At 37.4% G+C, this 24,113-nt stretch overlaps 1 protein-coding gene across 1 annotated transcript; it reads left to right on the top strand.

Annotated features, from left to right (window-relative positions):
• Positions 1-649: 649 nt before the first annotated feature.
• Positions 650-17,982, top strand: LOC140158337 (uncharacterized). The gene is made up of 5 exons (XM_072181431.1): positions 650-882; positions 13,896-14,001; positions 15,671-15,777; positions 17,005-17,177; positions 17,677-17,982. The coding sequence occupies exons 1-5, from the start codon at positions 735-737 to the stop codon at positions 17,950-17,952; spliced, it is 810 nt and encodes a 269-aa protein (XP_072037532.1). The 5' UTR covers positions 650-734; the 3' UTR covers positions 17,953-17,982.
• Positions 17,983-24,113: the final 6,131 nt, after the last annotated feature.

Raw genomic sequence — 24,113 nt, 5'->3', positions numbered from 1 at the left:
TTTTATTTCTTGTTCTGAGACTGTGAGTTACATCCCCTTCAATGATCACAAAACCTTCCTAAAATGTTTCTTGTATCTTAACAAGGCTATAGAAAGCATTCCAACTTCCTAGACATATTTTTTGAAAAGTTATAACTGAATTTCAAAAATAAAAATATATTGAGGAAACCTCAAAAAGGAAGCGGGAGGGGCGTGAAACATGTTTATTTTTTATTTTGCCTTATCAATTCCCAGCCAATAAGTTAGGTCTGACTCAATTTAAAAGTACTTCAATTTTTAGTGGACATGCCTAATAATACACATTAATTATGCACAGTTAAGACGTTTGACTTACACAGTACACAAAACAAGGCAAAATCGGAAGCAAAGAGCGCACGTCACGACCGACCATGCATCGACGATTTCGGGAAACCCCCTCATGGGTGCAGCCATGACAGGCTTGTTCAAGCAGTTTCAAGTCATGGAGTAACATTGAATCAGTCAGAATCGATTAAAATAATCAAAAATACAAAACAGTAATAAATAATAATTCGAATTAATTTAAAGTGTATATTAAAATATCAAATAACCTGCAAAATCATACAAATTAAAAAAAAATGTTACTATGATTTTCCTCTGGGTCAAAGTTCAAAACCGGGAATGACCTTGATCAGCTGTTGTTACAAAATCAAAACAAATAGGCCATACTGCACAGTGTGTTGTGTAAACATTTATCTTGTGTTATCTTTTGTAGCATGCAAAGTACAGACGAGATGAATATCAATATGGGGAACTCAGTTAGCACACTCCTACTTCGATCAGGGTTGTGGGATGTGGGCATCCAATGGGCAGGTTTTGCTGTTGCTGCAGCTCTCAAAACAGAGAAGTTTTATGATTTGGCAGGTGAGTCAGTGTGGCATTACATAATACATGAGGCAGTTTAATAGTAGGCTGTTATATAAATTATTAAATACTGTAGCTAGGAGTGGTATGCATCATTTTATACACAGGAATGTATCCGAGTTCATACCCAGGGTTCATACATTGTAGAGCTTTTCAGTAGGCAGTCGCTTAAAAAAGGGCCTTTTTCATGATCCAGCCTCATTTCCCCAATTTCTAAAAAAAAACACTGTTGGTAACCCACGCCTTTAGAAAAGGGTGGGTTTGAAGGGTCCACAAAAGGCTTAAAAGGGTGGGTTTGAAAAATGTCTGGTTAAAATGTGTGTCCAAATATAAAGCGTGGTCACTGATAAAAAGGGTGGGTTCAGAAGTCAACAATTGCAATCTCAAAGCTTACTGTAATTTCCAATTGTAAATGAAACACAAAAAAAATATTGAAATCCCATTCTGTTCATGGTATTCCGAAACTTCAATAGGCCTAATTCTCTTTAGATGCAAATCTGCACCTGCTGGCCGGACCACCATAACCACACTATGATCAGCTCAGTAACCACGCTTACATGTAGAAAGGGTGGGTTTCGGAGTGTTTGTATAAAGGGTATAAAATTACGTTGATACTCAGCAGGATCCTTTCCGGACGTCATGCCAAGGGTGCAGAAATGTTGATCACGTGCAGACTAGACATACAGGTGCAGCCAACAAAAACTTGAAAATTGAGGGTGCTGGAGTTGAAGACAACTGGAATACTCAAATGGTGCGATGAACTGGATGAAGTGCGAGTAAAAACCAAGCAGCATGATTACAGGCTGGATGAAACTCCTCCCCTGAAGACTTCCAGGGTTGGTGCAGTTAGTACCACAACTGGGAGGGAGTTCCATAGGCAAACTGTCCTCGGGAAGAATGAGTTCCCATAGAGCTGAGTGCGGCTGGTGATTTTCTTTAGCTTGCTTGGGTGATAGTTTCTGGTGCTGCTGGTGATCATTGGTGCGAGGTAGTCAGATGCATTGATGGCAACCATGTTGTGTTGAATTTTGTACAGCATGGCCAAGCTGGCAGCATGTCTCCTCCATTCCAGGGATTTCCACTGAAGTTCTTGTAACATGGAGGTCACGCTGTCTCTACGCTGGTATCTTTGCAGGACGAACCTGGCAGCTTGGCGTTGGATGCTTTCCACTTTGGTGATATCTTTTTTACTGTGAGGGCTCAAGATTGTGCTGCAGTATTCCAAATGAGGTCTGACAAGACTGATGTATGCCTGCTCACGGATCCTCACAGGACAGCTCCTTAGGTTTGTATCACCACTGCCAACTATGAAAAAGTTGAGATTTTTATACCACTGGAAACATCTGGCTACATAATGTTTATGTACCAAAAATTCCTTGCAGATTAATTCGTTTAGCAAAAATATTGTAATTTTGTTCTGGTATACCAGAACGAAATTACAATGGTGGCCTATGGAGCTGAAATTATGCAAAATCTGAATCAACTGAAATTTTGGGAATAAGGTTTTTCCTGGATATCTACTGAAAGTGTCATAAAAAGAGAATGCTAGGATCACGAAATCCTCCTTTAAGCTGAATTTATCATCGAAATGAGCGGCAGGCGAATGGTTTGGCCAATGAGGTAGTAGTGTGTTTTCCCAATGCACCAAAAAGCATTCTACTACACAATGTACCTCATTTGCTTAAATCCAATCACTATCGCCTAGCAATGTAATCCCAGTGGGCACACCCGACGTTGAAATCACGTTGAAATCAGGTTGACGTTTCGACGTTGAAATCACGTTGTATTTGCAAATCGACTCTAACCTGATTTCAACCCGATTTCAGCGTTGATTCAACGTCGAAATTTCAACCTAATTTCAACCTGAATTTAATCCGATTTTAACCTGATATTTATTTAAATATAATTATTATATAGTAATAAATTTATACGTACCCACTTGTAGAACCTCACCGCTGTGGTCCGTCTGGGAGAATATTATCATGAATTCATGATTATAGGCTAGGATTGGTATCGCCCCTGGGTAACTGGTATCGCCGTCGTTGTCGGTGCAGAGGGCGGTGCAGTCGGCACCCATACGCGGGATGCAACCGGGTGTGGAGTCGTGGTGAGCAGCGCGCAGTGGTCGGTGCAGAGGGACGGTGCAGTCGGCATCCATCGCGCTGAGTCTACGGGTGTGGTGTCGGTTGGCCTCGTGCAGTGGAGCATGCGTCGGAGTCGGAGGGCCGGTGCAGTCGGCGCCGCAACGCGGGAGGCAATCGGTCGCGGGCCCGCGCGCTTGGCCCGTCTTGTGCAAGGTCATGTTTTTGACCAAAATCACATTTTGACCAAAAATCACATTTTGACCAAAAACACATTTTGACCAAAAACACATTTTGGACCAAAAACACATTTTGACCAAAAATCAAATTTTGACCAAAAATCACAATTTTGACCAAAAAACACATTTTGGACCAAAAAACACATTTTGGACCAAAAAACACATTTTTGAACAAATATCACATTTTTGACCGAAAATCCTATTTTTGACCAAAAATCACATTTTGACCGAAAATCACATTTTGAACAAATATCACATTTTGACCAAAAAATCACATTTTGAACAAATAACAAATTTTGACCGAAAATCCTATTTTTGACCAAAAATTAAATTTTTGACCAAATATCACATTTTAGACCAAAAATCACATTTTTGACCAAGAGTACATTTTAAACCAAAAATCACATTTTGACCATGAATCACATTTTTTTTATTATAAATCACATTTTTGACCACTGACCAAAAATCACATGTTTTGAAAAAAAAAACATATTTTTGACCAAAAATCACATTTATGACCAAAAATAAAATTTTTACCAAGAAACACATTTTGTCAAAAATCACATTTTTTTTTTCAAGATGGCCACCACTGAGTAAACATGCAACTTGGGCAATCTTCTTAGTATTCGATTTTGCTAATTTCTCACCTTTTTATCGTAAAAGCCTCAATTTGATGATTTGACCTATTTTTAACCTTCAAATCCTAAATAGCTTTCCAAAGATTTTACGTGCCATAAGTCGAGTTACCTTGAACTTTGAAATTTATTTTTGATATCATCATCATATAAATTTTTCAACGTCGTCGAGAACCTGCAAGTTGAGTTGCCCAGCAAACACAAAACATTTTACAGATAACGTTTTATTGTTGGTTTATATAAAGGGTATAAAAACGTTTTAATAACTTTCTAAAAACACTTTTGAAAAATAGATGCACGATATATTAACATGTTATTATAGAGTTGACAAAGCATTTTTTGTACCTTTATAATGCAAGTAATAGTAATAAATGGCAACTGCCTTAGCTGAAAAAAACAAAAAACACATGTACATACAGGACACTTCTTTCACCTATTATTGGTATAAAATCCACCAGGAATATTATAGTGCTCTAGCTGCAGAACAAGGTAATCCATTATTTTTTTCAAGATGGTATAGCCACGTTCATAGTGGCTGCCGCCTTAGCTGGAAAACACCAAAAACACTTAAATAGTTTTGTGTGTCTTAAAAAAACATGCATGTTCTAAAGACACAAAACTAGAAACAGTTCTCTCAATAATTTTTTATTAATCAAAATATGGGTCAAAAATTTTGACCAAAATTTGGGATATTTTAAGGTCCTTATTCAAGAAATTGAGAAAATTGTTTCTAATTTTATTTTGTGTCTTTAGAACATAATATGCAATTTTAAGGGATCTGGAATGAATATTTTTTGTGGGACATGAGAGCACATCAGACATATCGAATTGCATTCTGTATACGGAGAATGTCTTTCTGATATCAAATAATTTTCATTTTTTAAATTCACGATATAATACAAATTTTATGACAAATTATTAAAATTTGATATTTTTCACATTTTGATATATAACAGTCCTCAAGTAAATTTTATAAATCTAATGATATATTCTTAAAGTGTATGTAGCTGGGAGGAAAAGCCGACGATCAATTGAAAAATTTGACCTTTCATATTGAAGATATAGATTTTTTCCCCAAAAGACCTAATTTTTTTGGTGTTTTGGGGAAAAAATCATCAGATTTATGAAGTTTACTTCGAGTACTGTTAAATATTAAAAATATCAGTTTTTAATGATTTGCTCAAATGTGTATTACATTGCAATTTTAAAAAATCAAATTTTTTAATATCAGAAGGACATTCTTCGTATTCAGAATGCAATTCGATATGTCTGATGTGCTCTAATGTCCCACAATAAATACTGTCCAAACGTGCATACTCCATCCCTTAATAGAGTTTGAATTCAGGGTAAGTTATGGTTTCATATTTTGAAACATATTCTCCTACACATCGCAAATCCAAAATAAAATCAGCTCCGTCCTTTTGATTTTCAAGTTACGTTACCATGGTTACATGTATCATACTTTGATACAATTTGTATCTAAACGCATCCTGAACACTTATATCCCGTCTTCAACACTGTTAACGTTTGGCTAAGTGACATGCATGTTTAGATACATGTATACAACAAGTAACAACATCATAGGACTTCCTACCATGAAGATGTGTGTCACACATCGAAAATAATTCAAGGTTGCTTGGAATTTTGGGCTGAAAGTCATTTTAAACTTTTAGAAATTAGATATGTAAGCTTTTTATTTGTGATTTGTGATGTTTAGGAGTTGGAGTTGCCAAAAATACCTATCGTTTAGTGAAAATGTGGAAAACAATATTTTCTTTTATTCCTAAGCACTTCGTCTCCGGCAATCATAACATCATGCCTTATAAATTTATGTTAGAAAAATAATAATCAAGCACGAATCACATGGTCGCCATGAGTTTGTTTTAGATAAAACCACGTGATTCGTGCTTGATAATTATTTTTCCTACATATAATAGGGCATAATGTTGTGATAGGCGGAGCCTTCCTTTAAAACGTGTGTATTTGTTTAAAAAGTGTTAGAGCTGGACATTTAGAGCCTAAATACATTAGATTTAGTTATGGTTCTCAAAAGAACTCGTGAATTTTCAGAAAGCTGTTTGTGTTAAAGTGCGAGGGTTATCCATAGGCCTAGGGGCCTATATATGTACTAGGAGGACACTTTAGAACTTGACCCTTTTGGAACCTTTTAAGAATGTACTGGATGCAATGTGCCCATTATACTTAATGTTAATATAGGGTTTCCCCTGGCTTGTTTAAAAATCTTGAGTAAAAATCTCAAGTTTTTCTTCTTTTCACGTTACAACTTACTTAAAACTTCTGATACCACGTAAGATATCTTTAACATAATTATGGTTTCTAAGTCCTGACTTTTACACGTATAACTAAACTTGAAATTGTTGACAGATTATACAACTGAATACTTCTATTTTTCTCATCGAAGAACTTCACAGAACCTTCTTAGACTGGTGATCAGATCATATACAGATAGTGTGATCATTATCAATAGCTTTGGAAGTGTTCTGCGTTTGCAATCCACCCTTCAACGTATTCAAAGGATCCTTGTCGTGCTCAGTTTAAGCTGAAGGAGATAAGCATCGAAAACGTCAACCCTATCAGTAGGCTTATATCGCATTGATGATGTCATCAATACCAATATTAAGAAAATCTAGACCAGAATCTGTATTTGCTTGCTTAGTTCTTTCTATGTCAAGACACATATCAAGGCAATAACAGCTGTTATCATTAAGCTGATGGGTTTGCACATTTTTGACCAAAAATCACATTTTGACCAAAACACTTTTTGAAGCTGGTCCATTTCACAGTTCCTGGAATGTGAGGCGTGAGTTCATTCCATCTGCGGGCTATATGGAATGAATGATGACTAACAACTTAAGTTAGATCTTGAGCGGATGAGTAGTATGTGGCAGCAACTGCTCAACAATGGACTTTATTCAGTGTAGGAGTTGGTCCATGCCATGCCGTGCCAGTTTACTCCATCTTTGATTTGACCGTGCTCTTATGTATTAAAATTATGGCTCTCTCAAGTTGTCAGTTCATCCGAAATCTTTGGCTGCATCTAAACTTTCTAAGTTAAGTCAATTTTCTTGATGCTTTATACATTGTACATTGTCATGGACTATAGTCTGTCTATTGCATGGCCAATCTTGTTTTGATTCCATTGTCACGTGGCACAACAACAGGTCAGCTGTAACGACAAAAATAACAATTTAGGGATTTAAAAATACAATTATTTCCATAATTTACACATACAAAAACATTATATTTGACATAGACTTACAGTACGATTAATATGCTTAATGTAAAATAGGCATAGGCCTACTGAAGGTAGACCTGTTACTCCTGACTGTTTAGGGTAATTCTGCTGAACAATTCTTAGGGCCATTCTTGGGACCAAAAGAGGGAAAGTATAACTTATCTTTGCTCCTTTAGACACATGCTTTAGACTAGAGAAATTATTTGGGGATGTGAAATCTTCTGCCTAAAAAATCTGCCTAAAGAGTGTTCAACACTAATTGGCTCATGCTTGCACATGTTTAAAGTAGGCATACTCAGAGAACATGATATTTTTGACATAGAGCAGTGATAAGTTTAATGAAAAATTAAAAATAGCCTCACTTTCTTTCTAGAGAACTGCAGATTGCACCTTAATGTTGAATCTATTTGAGGAAGATCTTTACGACCTTTAATAACTTGGAAGGTATAGGCCTATAGCTTTAAGGGTCTAAATCTCGTGAATACAAATACTGAATAAAGTTCATAATTCATTTAGCCTATTAAAAAACGAAGATAAGTAGATTATTAATATTAGGGTCATATGATGTATATTTGTAATTTAACCTTAAGTCTCTCAGAAAAGATTAGATATAGGCCTACCCGTTATGTTTACTAAACGGTTGCAACTAGGCCTACCAAGGAAGCACAAACTAACATTAACATGATTAATTTTGAATAGGGGATGTCCTTCTCATATATTTAACAATTTAAATTTTTTGAAATTCGCGATGCAATAAAAATTTTGGGGCAAATTATTAAAAATGGCAATTTTTGACATTTAACAGTTCTCAAAGTAAACTTAATAAATCGAATGATATCTACTTGAAGTGTATGTAGCTGGGATGAAAAGCCAACTATCAATTGACAAATTTGACCTTTCATATATAGATTTTTCCCCAAAAGACCTAAATTTTGTTGGGGAACAATCTATATCTTCAATAGGAAAGGTCAAAATGTTCATATGATTGACGGCCGTCATCGTCCCAGCTACATACTTTAAGTATATCATTAGATTTATAGAATTTACTTCGAGGACTGTTTCAAAAATATCAATTTTAATCTCAATTTCAAAAATTATTTGATACCGTACTAGAAGGACATTCCTCGTATTCAAATCAAAATGCAATTAGATATGTCTGATTTGCTCTCAGGTCCCACACAAAATACGTGAAAACGTTGCTATCCGAGCTCTTAAGCTCTATCTATTTGAAAAGAACTTTATTCCACAAATTCCACTAGCCTAGTCTAACTAAATATTACTGGTACTACTATTTACGCCTAGCCATATTTATAGGCCTGGGCCATGTATGCTTCATAATTCTGCGCTTATTAAAATATCATTTTGTCAGTGGGATGTGGACTTCCACGAACTTGGTATCACTATCACTCAGTTTATTATTTTTAAAAATAATTGTCATTTTGACATTGAAATTCATGTCAAATCATCAAAGACACATCTAGTCTGCCCTACCAGTAAGGGGTGGTGCAATAATTATGTGTACCCTGGGGTGAATTCTCAAAATGGTCTGCCAAAAATCGCTTGCCCCCCCCCTTCGGCCGTGCTAAAAACCTTTGCCCCCCTTTCGACGTGCCAAAAACCTTTGCCCCCCCTTTTGATGTGCCAAAAATCTTTGCCCCCCCTTACACATGCAAGATTTTGGGAACCCGAATTTAAAACCTTAAATTGTCTTAACATATAATGCGAAAGAGCTACAGGAAATTTTGCATATTTGAACATGTTCAGTAACGCTTTTCCTCACGCCTTTTTAGGGCGTGATATAAGAACGGTGCCCAAAATATCTGTGCCAAAATTGCTTGCCCCCCTTTCGACCTGCCAAAAATCGCTTGACCCCCCTTTAGACCTGCCAAAAAATGCTTGCCCCCCTTTTGGCCTGCCAAAAATCTTTGCCCCCCTATATTCACCCCGGGGTACACATAATTATTGCACCACCCCTAACTTAATGTCTAAAAAAAATACACTAGAGATATTTGATTTGCGCTTACAGAGCGCAGACAATCGCAAGGCATGTAACTCTTTAATGACCATTTGACCTGACCTTTGACCTTAATGTTTCCCGGCCACGAAGTTTGTTGTCACCGAAATTGAGCCCCATATCCATTACAGAAAATGAAATTACGGTATAAGATTTGACCCCAGTTAACCTTTGACCTGACCCCTGCAAAGTGTTCCAACATATCCCCCCTGGTCATTAATTTTGTTGTCACCGAGTTTGAGCCTTGTACCCCTTACAGATGTCCAAAAAATTCATTTCTAAAATTGGACCCCTGCATGACCTTTGAACTCACTGACTCCTGCAAAATGTTTCCCTGGTCATGAGATTTGCTGTCACTGAGTTTGAGTCCAGAAGAAGAAATTATAAGATTTGACCCAAGATAACCTTTGATCTGACCCCTGCAAAGTGTTCAGTATATTCCCTGGTCAGTTTGTTGTCACAGAGTTTGAGTCCCGTATCCCTTACAGAAAATGCATTTCTAAAATTTGACCTTTGACCTGACCTCTGTAAAATGTCCCCCGGCCCTGGTCATGAGATCTGTTGTCACCGAGTTTGAGCCCCATACCCATTACGGATGTCGAGATAATGCAATTGTGAGATCCCCCCCTCTTAATGACCTTTGACCCCAATTCTTTGTACAACTTTTAGACATAGGCTAAGGCGATGCAGGTATGCAGGTATGCAAGTGACGTCATTGTATTATGTAATTTGTGGAAGATGAAGCATTTTAGTGAAAATCACATTTTGGCCATAAATGACATATGACCTTTGACCCACCGAGTTGGACACTGGCCTAGAGCATATGGCTACGATGACTCGTTATAGGTTTGACAGAAGAAAGAAAGAAAGAAAGAAGAACTGACCAAAAACAGTACAATCGCAAATTGAAAATTTGCGATTGTCCTGACCTAGCACATGAGCATTGCTGCATGATATGACTAGGGCTAGGCTCTAGGGGCCTAGTTTCTTAATTATACAATAAACATTTGCATTTCCCCCAGGCCCGTAGCCAGCCCCCCCCCAAATGCCAAAGGCCCAAAAAGTTCCCCTTTTTTTTAACCCAAAAAGTCCCATTTGCGAGCGCAGCGAGCGAAAAATAGAGGTTTTTTATGCCTTCTGTAATCTTGGTCCGTCCAAAAATGTCCAAATCCGCCCAGTCCAAAAACTACCAAATTTTGAAAAAAAAAGTCCACTTTTTCAAAATCAATACCCCCAATCAATCCAGACTACGGGCCTGATTGCCCCCAGCAAATATTCCAAACTGGCATGACTGGGTCTTGTACAAGTACAAGTCATTAAGCATGTCAACTTCAAGGCACTGTTTCGTGTCTCGAATGGTGCATTCATGATTGTACAGCATGCATGGCATGTGCAGCAGGCATGTAATTTAACTGCTCAGTAAGCTTAACTATTTTAACATATCCTGATAATACAAAATGGAAAACCAAGTTGAAATATAAATCCAGCAATGTGTCCAAAAGTCAAGTAGACCTTTAAAGAAAATTTAAATGTTTACTAACCTGTTTTATTTGCAAATTTAGGCCTCAAGTTTATGTTCGTCACACGCATAATACGCATAAACTCCTTTTGCTTACTGATGTACATTGGGCAATATCCGTTCTGGAAAAGTGTTGGGCGGCGCGATACTACTACAATTTTAATCCAAAAATTTTTAAACTTTTGAATGTCCAAACATGGTGATCTAGGATTAGAAAGATGTTTATAGGTAAACATGCGACCAGAACTAACGAATATCCAAAACATTGAAATTGTTTTTCAACATGTTTCATAGGCCTAGGCCGACTAGCCTATATAAAACTCTAGCGTGATGCAGAATTCACTGCTTGCCTATCCAGATCCAAATCCAGATCCTACATCAAGTTCAAACAAACGGACACATTCAAGGCATTATGTCATTGATTGATGCCGTCCGCTTCGTGGCAGTGGCATCAGTTTTGCACTCGCGTGCAAAGCGTAGGCCTACCCATAAACACTTGTGTGCGTACTCACAAACACTTGTGCACGCGTCACGTATACCTTCAATAATTTGCAAATGTGCGTGCATACCTATAAACACTTGTGAACGCGAGTGTGCACTTGCAAACACTTGCGAACTCGCATGCGTACCGTAATAACTTTCGCGTACCCATAAACACTTCGCGAACGAGCATGCGTACTCGAAAACACTTGCAAACTCGATTGCGTAACGCACGCTGCAGCGTGCGTACGCAATAACTTTCGAACACAAGTGCGTACCCATCAACACTTGCGCATGCGTGTGCGTACCCGTAAACACTTGCGCATACGCTTGCGTACTTGCAAACACTTGCGAACGTGCATGCGTACGCATAAACACTTGAGAACGAGTGTATTCACGCACACACTTGCGAACGTGCATGCGTATACTCCCAAACACTTGAGAACGTGCGTTTGTACTTGCAAACACTTGTGTATGCATTATGTGTATACTTGCAAACACTTGCGAACGCGCGTGCGTACCGCAATAACTTGCAAACGCATGTGCGTACCTATAAAGACTTGAACATGTGCATGCGTACCCATAAACAATTGCGAACGCGCGCATGCGTATTCGCAAACACTTCTAACGTCGCGTGCGTGCGGCAATGTAATGCAAGCGTACCCATGAACACTTGTAAACATGAGTGCGTGCTTTCAAACATTTGCGAACGCTTGTTAACACAATTGTGCACGCGTGTACATACCCACCCACAATATCTTGCAAACGTGCGGTATAGGCCTACCTATAAACACTTGCCGTCCCCCATGAAAAAAAAAATTAGAGAGGGCGTCCCCCCCCCATAACACTCTCCTGCTTTCTCCGACTATGATCGACAACATAGGCCTATGATGCGGCCGGCCCACCCACTCCCACACCCGGTTGCCTCCCGCGTATGGGTGCCGACCTCGATATGCCGACCTTGTAGCTACTACACGGCTATGCCGCCAGTGGCGATACCGGGCAATTCCCCGGGGCGATATGATCGGGTTAGTAAAATAGTTTGAAGATATGCGAATAGGCATATTAGGGACCGCTCACAAACACTTGTTAGGGGGGCTGATGCAAAAAAAAAATCATCGCGAAAGTTTTCCGCCCCTTTCAGATCTCTAAAAATTCAGCCTCCCTTTGACATGAAAATTATGGGTCAATCCCATAGAAAATCATATAAACTCAATTTTCCTGGGAACATTTTTGGTCATTTTTTCAAGGCCCCTCCTCTACCCCTAGGAGGGCCAAAACTAAAGCCCTCCCCACCCTTTTGCATCAGCCCCCCTAACAAGTGTTTGTGAACGTCTCTTGCACCAACTTCACCATGTTGTAGGAATTCCCATATCAACATCAGCCCGCCAATTGAGCGGCGACGGGGTCAGATAGCATACCCCGTACCACCCGGTGTTTTCGCGTAAGTATTTGAGGTAGTGCGCCGCTTGCCCACTTGAAGAAGGGAACGGAAGTTCGGTTTAAATCGTTAGATCATGCGGATTGATATATAGAAAAACTTGGCTAAAATTTCAATGCTAACGACCTTTAAACATGTATTATACTAGGCATATGCATATTTGTCCTAATAATATTTTATGTAACGTCATTAAGTTGTGCATTGAAACATTGGTTGAAATCAGGTTGAAATTTCAACGTTGTATCAACGTTGAAGTTTCAACCTGATTTCAACCTCCTTAATTTTTGCATTGAAAGTTTGTTGAAACATGGTTGAAATCGGGTTGAAATCAGGTTAGGTTATATTTCGACGTTGTATCAACGTTGATACAACGTCGAAATCCTAACCTGTGCCCACTGGGAATATGAATTCACCTCCAAGACCAGGACCAGTTGAGTTTGTTAATTTTAACTCAATTGGTGTTGCACACCATGAAATGATGTTAAACGTGTTTGTCTACAAGCCACATTTTATTTTGCTTGAGCCTGGTCCCATCAGGACCCAAGCGTGCATGGAGCGACCGTTTAAACAAACAAACAAACAAACTATCTGAAGCACATGCAGTTCTGGTGCACATGGTTTTTTATGGAAAACTGTGATCAAAATTCTTTGGACACAGATTGTGCAAAATCATATTGGGCAAAATCTCTTGGGGTGGTGGCAGAGTGTATAATATTATATGGCAGCTATTGTAGGTATGGTCTTCTTGCACTATTACCCCTCAAAGTAGCCATGCAATAATGACATTACATGTTTGTCATTGTCTGCATCGCATACATGTAATGTCATATCTCAAAAGACTGCCTTTTGTGATTTTCATTTTCATTGTTGCATTTCATATTGTTATTTTAAATTTCAGCATGCTTCTTTCTTTTATGAATGAACATGAGATATTAATATTGTGATAATCCCTTTAATATTTAAAGTAAATTTTAATGTGCATAAATCACAATTGGATGACAATAATGAATAAATCACATAAGGCTGCCTTTTGAGATACAACAGTATGCAGGCCCGTACGCAGGATTTTTTTTGGGGGGGGTGCTGATTTTGAAAAAGTGGACTTTTTTCCCAAGGGGGGGGGGCGATTTTGTGAAAAGTGGACTTTCTTCCCCAAATTTGGACCTTTTTGACCAAAAATGTGTAAAAACCTGATTTTTTGTCACTATGCCGCAAAATTCTCAAAATTTGGGACTTTTTATATACTTTTGCAAATTTGGGGAGATGCGGTCGCACCCCCCGCACCCCCCCTGCGTACGGGCCTGACAGTATGTGATGCAGACAATAAAGTTTGATGTTCTCTTTTCAGGTTCTGGTACTTTCTTATTCCTTGCAATACAAACACTAAGATGGGGCAATACGTTTTATTTTCGACAAAAAGTGCAAACTGGTATGGTAGCTACATGGGCTGTAAGGTAAAGTCTGGCTGATTTCTATTCAACGGAATGGCTCAATTGTGATGTGATCAAGCAAAATCAGTCGGAAGTCAGAAATATTGATTTTCAGATACAACCAACAAAGGAAATAATTTCTTTTGTTGCCTATTGTTCAGCTGTTCATATCTTTACAAATTAATATTCAATTTTGATGGGGTTTCTGATGTTTTATAAAATCATGTACATGTAGAAAACTGAAAATTAAATATGCCTGGCTTCTATTTTGCTTGATCGCATGACAATGATGAATTTATTAAAATGAGTTATATTTTTCCATTTCTGTATTATGTATCTAGTGAAAATGTGTAGTTTACAAGTACCAGTATGTTGCTTTACTTTAATTTTGTTTTCTTGTGTGTAACAGAGTTTAATTGGCCAGGCCCACTAAACATTTTAAAGCCATATTATAACATTTGCTGAGAAGAATGCCCTCAAAAAAAATTTAAATTCAGGTTTTTACACGATTGTAATGTACTTTAGTAAATAAAGATTCTCAGTAAAAATCAAGACTTGCTGTAGTTTTGTCAAAATTCGTGATTTTGAATAAACCGCCAGAACCGTCGTTTTATTATTACGATAGAAATATTAGTCGAACGTGTATGTGTTGTTCATAACACAGTACTACGTACACGGCGTGCGGGACACACACACGCCAGAGGATCGCACTATATTACAACCGCCAGAGTAACATGCATTGGCGCTAGTAGTAAATTCCAATTTTCTTTGCTTTACCTCACTTGTTCGGCTCAAAATTAAAATGGGATATATCTGACAGTAAAAGCTAACATTTTATGGAAAATAAATACTAATCTATTTTTAAAGAAATGTTATAATATGGCTTTAAGGGAAGGGGTATGAACGTTTGGACAGTATTTATTGTGGGACATTAGAGCACATCAGACCTATCGAATTGCATTCTGAATACTGAAGAATGTCCTTCTGATATCAAATAATTTTGATTTTTGAAATTCGCAATGTAATACACATTTTATGGCAAATCATTAAAATTGATATTTTTGATATTTAACAGTACTCAAGTAAACTTCATAAATCTGATGATTTATATTTGAAGTGTATGTAGGTGGGATAAAAAGCCGACGATCAATTGAAAATTTTGACCTTTCGTATTGAAGATATGGATTTTTTCCCCAAAACACCAAAAAAATTAGGTCCGTTTGGGAAAAAAAAAAAAAATCCATATCTTCAATATGAAATGTCAAAATTTTCAATTGATCGTCGGCTTTTCCTCCCAGCTACGTACACTTTAAGAATATATCATTAAATTTATAAAATTTACTTGAGGACTGTTATATCTCAAAATGTGAAAAATATCAAATTTTATTAATTTGTCATAAAATTTGTATTATATCGTGATTTTCATAAACTGAAAATTATTTGAATCAGAAAGACATTCTTCATATTCAGAATGCAATTCGATACGTCTGAGGTGCTCTCATGTCCCACAAAAAATACTGTTGAAACGCCATAAACGCTCATTCTAGATCCCTTAATGAACTACATTTTATCATGAAGTTATTTCGATTATTGTGTAAAACCTTTTGAAAGAAATATTGAATGTGTTGATTTCATTGTTTGTTTTGTTTTTTCAAAAAAGTTTATGACCATTTGTTTTCTTCTCCCCATGCAGACTTGGATTATTCCTGTTCACCCGTGTCCTACAGGCTGGAGGGGATAGTAGATTTGACAAAGTCAAACACAACCCAAAAACATTCTTTGTGTATTGGACTATACAAGGTAATGGACTTTATATTAAAGCTATAGGCAGGCCCGTATGGGGGGTGCTGATTTTGAAAAAGTGGACTTTTTTCTAAGGAGGGTGGGGGGGGATTTGTGAATAGTGGACTTTCTTCCTCAAATTTGGAACTTTTTTTGACCAAAAAAGCTGCTTAAATTATGGGACTTTTTGTATACTTTTGCATATTGGGGGAGGGGGGGTGTTGCACACCCTGGTTAAGGCTCTGGCTATATCTTTCAAAAATATAATTCTGTTGTTTATAGATAGTGTTATTAAAATTTAAAGGAGTATTTCGTGATCCTAGCATCCTCTTTTTATGACATTTATCAGTACATATCCACGAAAAAAGCATATTCCCAAAATATCAGTTGATTCCGATTTTATGTTTACGAGTTATGCATGATTATGTGTATTACACTGCTCCATAGACAATGCGTTGTAATTTCGTTCTGGTGCACCAGAACGAAATTCAAATTTCACGATATCTTTGCAAAACGAATTAATCTGCAAGAAATATTTTGTACATAAACATTATGTAGCCAGAGGTTTCCAGTGATATAAAAATCTCAACTTTTTTGAGAAAAGTGGGGGATGAGGCTGTGGATCACGAAATGCCCCTTTAACTATTATCTAATTGGATGAGCCAAGGCATTTTTGGAATATCCCTATGGAAGACACAGCCTTAATCTCTCTCACAGGAGTGTAGATTTCAAAAGAGTCACTCATTCAGGTAACCCCATTTCAAATTCATGCTTCCTGTGTGGAAGATTAAGGACACATATTCCATAGGGGGTGTATGGATTTCAACTGGATCTATGATAGCTCAATACTTCATTCAGTGATTTTGTTTATTAAAAGCAACACAAAATTTGCAATCAGTATTTTTTTACAATTAAAAATATTCAAATATATGCATATAGCTTTCGGGGATAGCTTTTTAGAAACAACATATCGATCAAATATATAAACTCCTCAAAAAAGTTTGAAAAGTTTTTTCAAGCATCTATATTTCAGATTATTTGTGACATGTTCTTATTGTATTGCATATCAATGGACAGCTAATTTATTCTTTATTATTATTAAACACAAAAAGCATTTATTGTGTTTAAGAGTGACATGTACCCATTACCCATCTCTTGTAGGTGGGAGTACTCAAGTTTGGTTTGGGTAGGGGTGTGCTGCTGAGATTTAATCATTCTGTCATTTGCTTCTGTTTACATTTTCAGCTCTATGGGTATGGCTTACTCTGTTACCAACCATGATCTTAAATTCTGAGAAGAGGGACAAGCCATTGGGTCTTAGAGATTATGCAGGCTGGGGGCTGTGGACAGCAGGGTTCCTTCTAGAAGCTGTTGCTGATTATCAGAAAACTGTATTCAAGGCTGATCCTGATAATGCGGTATGTATATGTGATGTGATCAAGCTAAATGAGTCGATTGTCGTTAATATGGATTTTGAGATATAGCCAATGATAGGGTTCAACGTCCTTTTGTATTTAATTGTTCTAAACAACACTAAAATGACCTTATCATTCTAAAGGAACTGCCTCTTCCTTGAGGGCAAAATTAATGCCTTTAACAGATACCACATTATAATATTGTAGATGTTGAGAAAGGCTATTGACCTTTTTAGTAGACCAGATTTGCAAAACAAGGCCATAGAGCTAATTGTAGGCCTACGGTACAAGACAGGTAGTTCTACTATATCTCACATGTGAAAACATGTGGTCTAAAGAAGAGAGTGAGAGAGACTAGAACCATACAGGCACATTGAACCATAGGCTACATCCACAAATGATCTAGTATTTTTCACACAATATACACAGTGTGTGCAAACCAAAAGGACTCTGTCAAAATATCTTACCTTACCATGGTATTTTTACATTAATCTATCCCCAGGGTAAATTCATCAGCACAGGTCTATGGAGTATCAGCAGACATCCTAACTACCTTGGTGAGATCCTCCTGTGGGCCGGTCTCTACCTGTCATCCTCCTCCGTCATGTCAGGATACCAGCATCTCAGCGTCATTTCACCAATATTTGTCTACCTCCTCCTAACGAGAATCAGTGGGGTACCAATCTTGGAGAGACAAGGGATGAAGCGATATGGAAAAGACCCAGCCTATTTAGATTATGTGAAAAACACTGCACTTCTTTTACCAGGATTTTGGTAGTTAGTGGATCTGGAAGATTTTCAACGGGGAGGAGGGGGAGGGATGACCAAACCAAATTTTGTTGATGACCTGTTTTGGGGGGATTCCCCCTCACTGTCAGATTATTTGGCTACTTTAAAATGGCCATTTTCTGGTATCAGGTCAGTTTTTTACTTTACCTAGAATTATTGGGGTGGGGGGTATTCAAGCCCCTGCACCAAAATTATTAGGGGGGCAGGGGAGAACTGAGCCTCCATTCCCAGAGCCTACAATCCCCGAAAAATGTCCTTGAAACGCTTTAGGCATCTTGAATGAAATCAAAAGTGTATTTTTAATGTGGATAAAATTGTTCAATATTTGGAATTAGAAGAAAGCTGGGCCATCAATTAACACTTTTTCCTTCCCCACCCCCATCATTCAATGTTGCGACACTTTGGAGACACGCTGAACACATTTGCACGTTCAACATTGCACGGGGGAGTGGGGGGACTTATTTTCCCCTAAAGACGCTTTTAATGTTTCAAGACATATTTCGGGATTGTATGAGGCAATCGCTAAAATTAACATCTGATTTTAAACTTTTGGCTGTAACTTTAAAACTACTTGATAGAATTACTCCAAATTTTCAATGAATATTAGTTAATGCATAAGCTATGATGTGGATATAAAATAAAACAACTTATTGTATCAATTTTGACTATATCGCCCTGCACTACAAGCAGGTTGCACCCATCACCTGTGTATGTCTACAATCATAGATTGAATACAATAGCGCTCTTTTCAAACATACTAATCTTACAGATGTGAGTGATCAGCATGATATAGTTCAGTGGATATGTATCGCGTGAACGCTGCAGTGCAGGGCAATATAGTCAAAACACGACCTTTTGCACATTTTTCAGATCAACGCCCTCCCCCAAAGCAAAAAAAAACCGAACCAATAAAAAAATCGCATTAGTACGCTCATGAAGTAGGCCTACTCATGCAGAAATATCTTTAAAATTGATCATTTTATTTGCGTGAAATGGTAAAGTGCGATTGTAAATCGTCCCATTGAATCACATAGTGATTTGACGGTTTACCATAGTCTAATACTGAATATTAATACAAGGAGTTTCTTTAATTTAGAAATGGTAAACCGTTGACAAAATTCATAATTTAGGCCGATTTGGTGTCAACTTTTATTTGTAAAGTGTTTTGTTTGAAAGCTTGTTAAAAACTACATCTAATTTTACTATTTTACGTTTTGTTAGCTCTAACATTATTTACATTTTACTGATTTTAGCAAATGTAAATCGTCTGTCGAGATTTACCATTTTCATAATCACGAGAATACAATGCGCACCCATATATCACGGAATCCCGTAATTATTTCAACATGACAGCGTGGTGTAATGGACAGTACTTCAGACGGTGAAACGAAATGCTAGTGGTTCGAGCCCCAACAGTTTCACTTTTTGTTTTCTTTTTTGTGTGTGTGTGACTTATTCAAACCAGTAAACTTTTCTACTATATTCATTACAATTGACATTGTGAAACACGAAAATAAGTTTTAAAACCCTAATTTATCTATGGCATGATAATTGATTGTTTTTTTAATTGTAATAAAGACACACATAGATCCGGACATCTTTAAATGCAATTGTCAGATAACACTAGTGGAAGTTTTGGATGAGAAAACGGACATTTTGATGAGAAACGGCCAAAATGGTGAGAATTTAATTTTCTCATTCTTTTGGATGAGAAAATAATAATCGGGGATTAGCAATTGTCACCAGTTTTAATAAGACAATAATGATTGACACACACACCAGGGAGTTTCTCATCCATGAGAATGAGAAAATTAAATTCTCACCATTTTGGCCGATTCTCATCAAAATGTCCGTTTTCTCATCCAAAACTTCCACTAGTGTAGGAGTTTGTGATCACAGTCTTTATTTAACACGCCACGCCGGTAGATGTCGTTGTTAAGCAGTGTTTGAGTTGTTGGTGGTGGTGGGAGGGGGGGGGGGGCAATAGACAGTCAATAACCGACAATCAATGATCAATTAATTGTCAATATTCAATTAAATTCTAAAACCTAACACGGAAATGATGATCACAGACTGTCATGTTCAATCGCAGTCGCTAAGGATGATTAGGGGGGGGGGGGGCTATATTTGTGTGGTGGAGGGTGGTGGAGGAAAATCGATAATCGATTATCGTGTAACCCCCCCTCCCCCCACACCCCCCCCCGTTCAAGTTTCATACGCTTTCATAAGTATTTACTTATAGAGTGCTTGCACATAAGGTCATTAGTTCAAATCATCTCCTCTATAGGCACGCTCCAGAAGATATGCAAATGGATGCAGTACAAAAGAATTATTTGACCACTATCTAAATAAAAGATTAGTTGTTTTATTTTGTGCCCACATCATAGCCTATCTATTAATAAATAGTCATGGAAATTTTTTCACGCGGTACCTATGCATTGAACTATATCATGCTGATCACTCACATCTGTAAGATTAGTATGTATGAAAAGAGCACTATTGTATTCAATCTATGATTGTAGACATACACAGGTGATGGGTGCAACCTGCTTGTAGTGCACGGCGATATAGTCAAAATTGATACGAATAGTTGTTTTATTTTATATCCACATCATAGCTTATGCACTAACTAATATTCATTGAAAATTTGGAGTGATTCTATCAAGTAGTTTTAAAGTTATAGCCAAAAGATTAAAATCAGATGTTAATTTTAGCGATTGCCTCAGACAATCCCCGAAAAATGTCCTTGAAACGCTTTAGGCATCTTGAATGAAATCAAAAGTGTATTTTTAATGTGGATAAAATTGTTCAATATTTGGAATTAGAAGAAAGCTGGGCCATCAATTAACACTTTTCACTTCCCCACCCCCCATCATTCAATGTTGCGACACTTTGGAGACACGCTGAACACATTTGCACGTTTCAACATTGCACGGGGGAGTGGGGGGACTTATTTTCCCCTAAAGACGCTTTAATGTTTCAAGACATATTTCGGGGATTGTAGTTCACTTCAAACTTTTTTCTGAAAAAGTTTCAAAGAACTCTCATTAACAATGAAGAAGTATGTGCTCAAATAATATAGTGCCTAAGTTGTAACAATTGTCATTTAAAAAAATAAATCATATTTTAAAGATTTCTTTTGCAGCTGGTATGAAAGTATTCAAGTCATTCAACAAATAGCTGAAATGCCAAATTGGATGTCAATTTATTTTTTTTATGTTGAGTGATTGTAATGGGCAATTGAAATCCATACACGGATACACCCCCTATTTAATCTCTCACACAGGGGGTGTAGATTTCAAATGGAGTCATCTATTCAGGTAACTCCCTGTGTGGAAGATTTGTGTGTGGATTCATAGACCGTGAAGACATGGACGGTCATCTGCGGCATATCCTTTGAAGCTATGATCGTCTCGCACAAACACAAAGGCAAGATAGTCTTTAAACCTGCCATCGAATCGATTTACCGTACAAAAGGTCAATAACACAATTCTCGTCCACTCAATTGCATTATCAGTCGCAAACCAATGGAATTTTGTGCTCGGAGCATCCGTGTAAGTGTGACGTTGAGACCAAGGCTTATATAACATAAATTGAAACTCATTCAATGCCAGAGTAACAGGTAGTGTTAGATAAATCAAACGGTGAATATATGTATTTATTTAATTAACTTGAAACTGCAGCAAATAAGGGTTTTACCGTTTCATTTCTTGTAACTATAATTGTTTTGCGACAACAGAGTTTACATTGCAGTCGTAATCTGTGTCAGAGACAACGTGTGTACTTCGATTGAATGCCGCTTCTTTCAAACACGCTAGGTGCGAGCGAGACGATCATGGTCTCAGCATAATGTGAAATTTCTATAGACTTACGATCCAGACGACCGTCCATCTCTTCACGGTCTATGGTGGATTACAATTGGAATAGCTGAATGTCAATTGACAAGATTATTCATTCTCAGGTTGAACTTCATGTCTGCCAGAAATGGGTAAGTGCATTAGCTGCCATGTGTAGCTGCCATGTATAGATGAGTACAAATATACTGTGACTTTGCCAAATGTTCACAGGGCAGCTATTGCACTTACCCACTTCTAGCACTGAGTAGTCGAGTCAAACTTTAAAAACAGCTTGACTAATTTCCCACAGTCTTTGGTGTTTGGAACATTTCCCTTTTTGCTCCAGTTTGTCAGAAAAGCTTAGCACTTTGGGAATGCATGGAATAAGCTATTATATTAGAAATCAACACTCCTCCAATGGAAGACATGACCTTAATCTTCCACACAGGGAGTGCAAATTTCAAATATGGTTACCTGAATGGGTAACTTCATTTGAAATCCACACCCCATGTGTGGCAGATTCAAGTCATGTCTTCCATACGGTTGTGTGAATTTTAACTGGAACACATGTACTGTTTAAAAGCAGAGGCGGATTCTTCTGATTGAGTCATGTTATGAAACATTGGCACCTCATTCCCAGCTCTTTTTCTGCAATTAACAGGTGCACATGTTGGAAAAGTGCCAGTGGTTTTTTCTAATAGACACTGTAGATCCTTGGAACTTGTGTTTTTTGGATTACTGTTCATACATGTGTTTGTAATAAAGAAAAACAGTGAAATCATGCATAATATTCTTACTATATTTGTCATTATTTTGAAGGGCAGAGATAGCATTGACTGCACTGTCTTTGTATTCTGATGAATCCAATACAGAAGTATCATTAAGGTATTTTTCTGACAGTATGTTATGTATACGAATGCAGCACAAGCAGAGAAATTGCTTTATGGTCCCTGTTTCTTATGTAAATATACACTTCTAGTGCCCGTTTCTATTCATCGTTATGTATTCTTCTCCCGTGCATTATTTTCGCGAACTACCCTTCACAGCCCAAATTATATAAACCTGCACGCTAAACAATGCATTATCTAAAACCTGCACGCTAAACAATAGATTCTAGATAATACGTGCACGCCAAATACTAGAAATACTACTTTCACATAACCATATATAGTAGAGTTAGGTGACGCTTTCGAGACAAAGGTCACATAACTATATAATTGTCTGTTCGATATATATACCATAAAAAAAGTACGAATATACATTCTGTGGTGTTAAAATGGTATAGTTACAAACGGTGTTCTAGAATAGGGTACAATTACGAATAGGGTGCAACTCGCTAGACTTGAGTCCAGTCCTCGTTTACGGAGTTTAGGGTTAGGGTTTGGGGTAGGGCAGTCTTGTAATAAGACTAGTAGAGTTGCACCCTATTCGGCAATCGCTCGTGCAGGTACATCATTGTCATAAATTATGATTAATGTAAAATAAATCAAACATCAAATGAGAATAATCGAGCTTCTATTAATTAAAAAGGGCCAAAAACAGGTGGATCATAATTATACAAGATGACACCATTGCAAAATATTCAGCATTTTACAAATGAAATACATGTAGGCCTATATCTAAAATAACATAGCCGGGCCCGAAACACACACTAGCGCATAATATCATGATCATGCTTTATAATACCATAGGCCTCCAAACACATGTGTTTGAAGGCCTATGATAATACTGAACAAATTGTTAAATCCCAATGTCGTGTGTTTTAATATAAGTAGATTTTAAAGTTCAAATTATAGAGCTATAAAGTCCAGTTGATATTCACCGTAGTACTAGTCGGACATCTAAATCGATCGTTTCCAGGTGAACGGGTTCATTGCTCGAAATGATCACAACATAAAGTCAATTGGTTACAAACCATGCGTGAATAAGTTACTAAAGTATGACGTATGGCACAATCGATACCATTGATAGCTAACTTATACAGGGATTGATTTTCTTTACCAGTTAAATGCTACGTAGCTGGTCAATGTCCTGACGGTGTTTTTAAAATGTAAGATATTTTCCTAATATTAAAACTAATATAATGAATGCAGCAATTAATATTGCCTATTGTTTTAATAGGCCTACACTCAAAGTGTATGACGGATAATGTACTCGTGCAAATGCATTCGTCAAGATAATTGCACTTGCCATGGAGTTATTGCATTTAGCTCTTGAGCCTATCGGCTCTCGAGGTAAATGCAATAACTCCACGGCGCGTGCGATTATCTTGCCGAATGCATTGCACTCAGTTCATTATCCTTATCGTAAAAGT

This window comes from Amphiura filiformis, chromosome 8, assembly GCF_039555335.1.
Source record: "Amphiura filiformis chromosome 8, Afil_fr2py, whole genome shotgun sequence".
Lineage (NCBI taxonomy): Eukaryota > Metazoa > Echinodermata > Ophiuroidea > Amphilepidida > Amphiuridae > Amphiura > Amphiura filiformis.
Note: the sequence above shows the minus strand (reverse complement) of the source record. Positions and strands in the feature narration are given on the sequence as shown.

Bases quoted from the DNA above. Each gene is read 5' to 3' on its own strand.
- LOC140158337 (XM_072181431.1), top strand. From the start codon at position 735: ATGCAAAGTACAGACGAGATGAATATCAATATGGGGAACTCAGTTAGC. The intron at 883-13,895 runs GTGAGTCAGTGT...TTCTCTTTTCAG, and splicing joins GAAGTTTTATGATTTGGCAG to GTTCTGGTACTTTCTTATTC. The intron at 15,778-17,004 runs GTAATGGACTTT...TTACATTTTCAG, and splicing joins TGTGTATTGGACTATACAAG to CTCTATGGGTATGGCTTACT.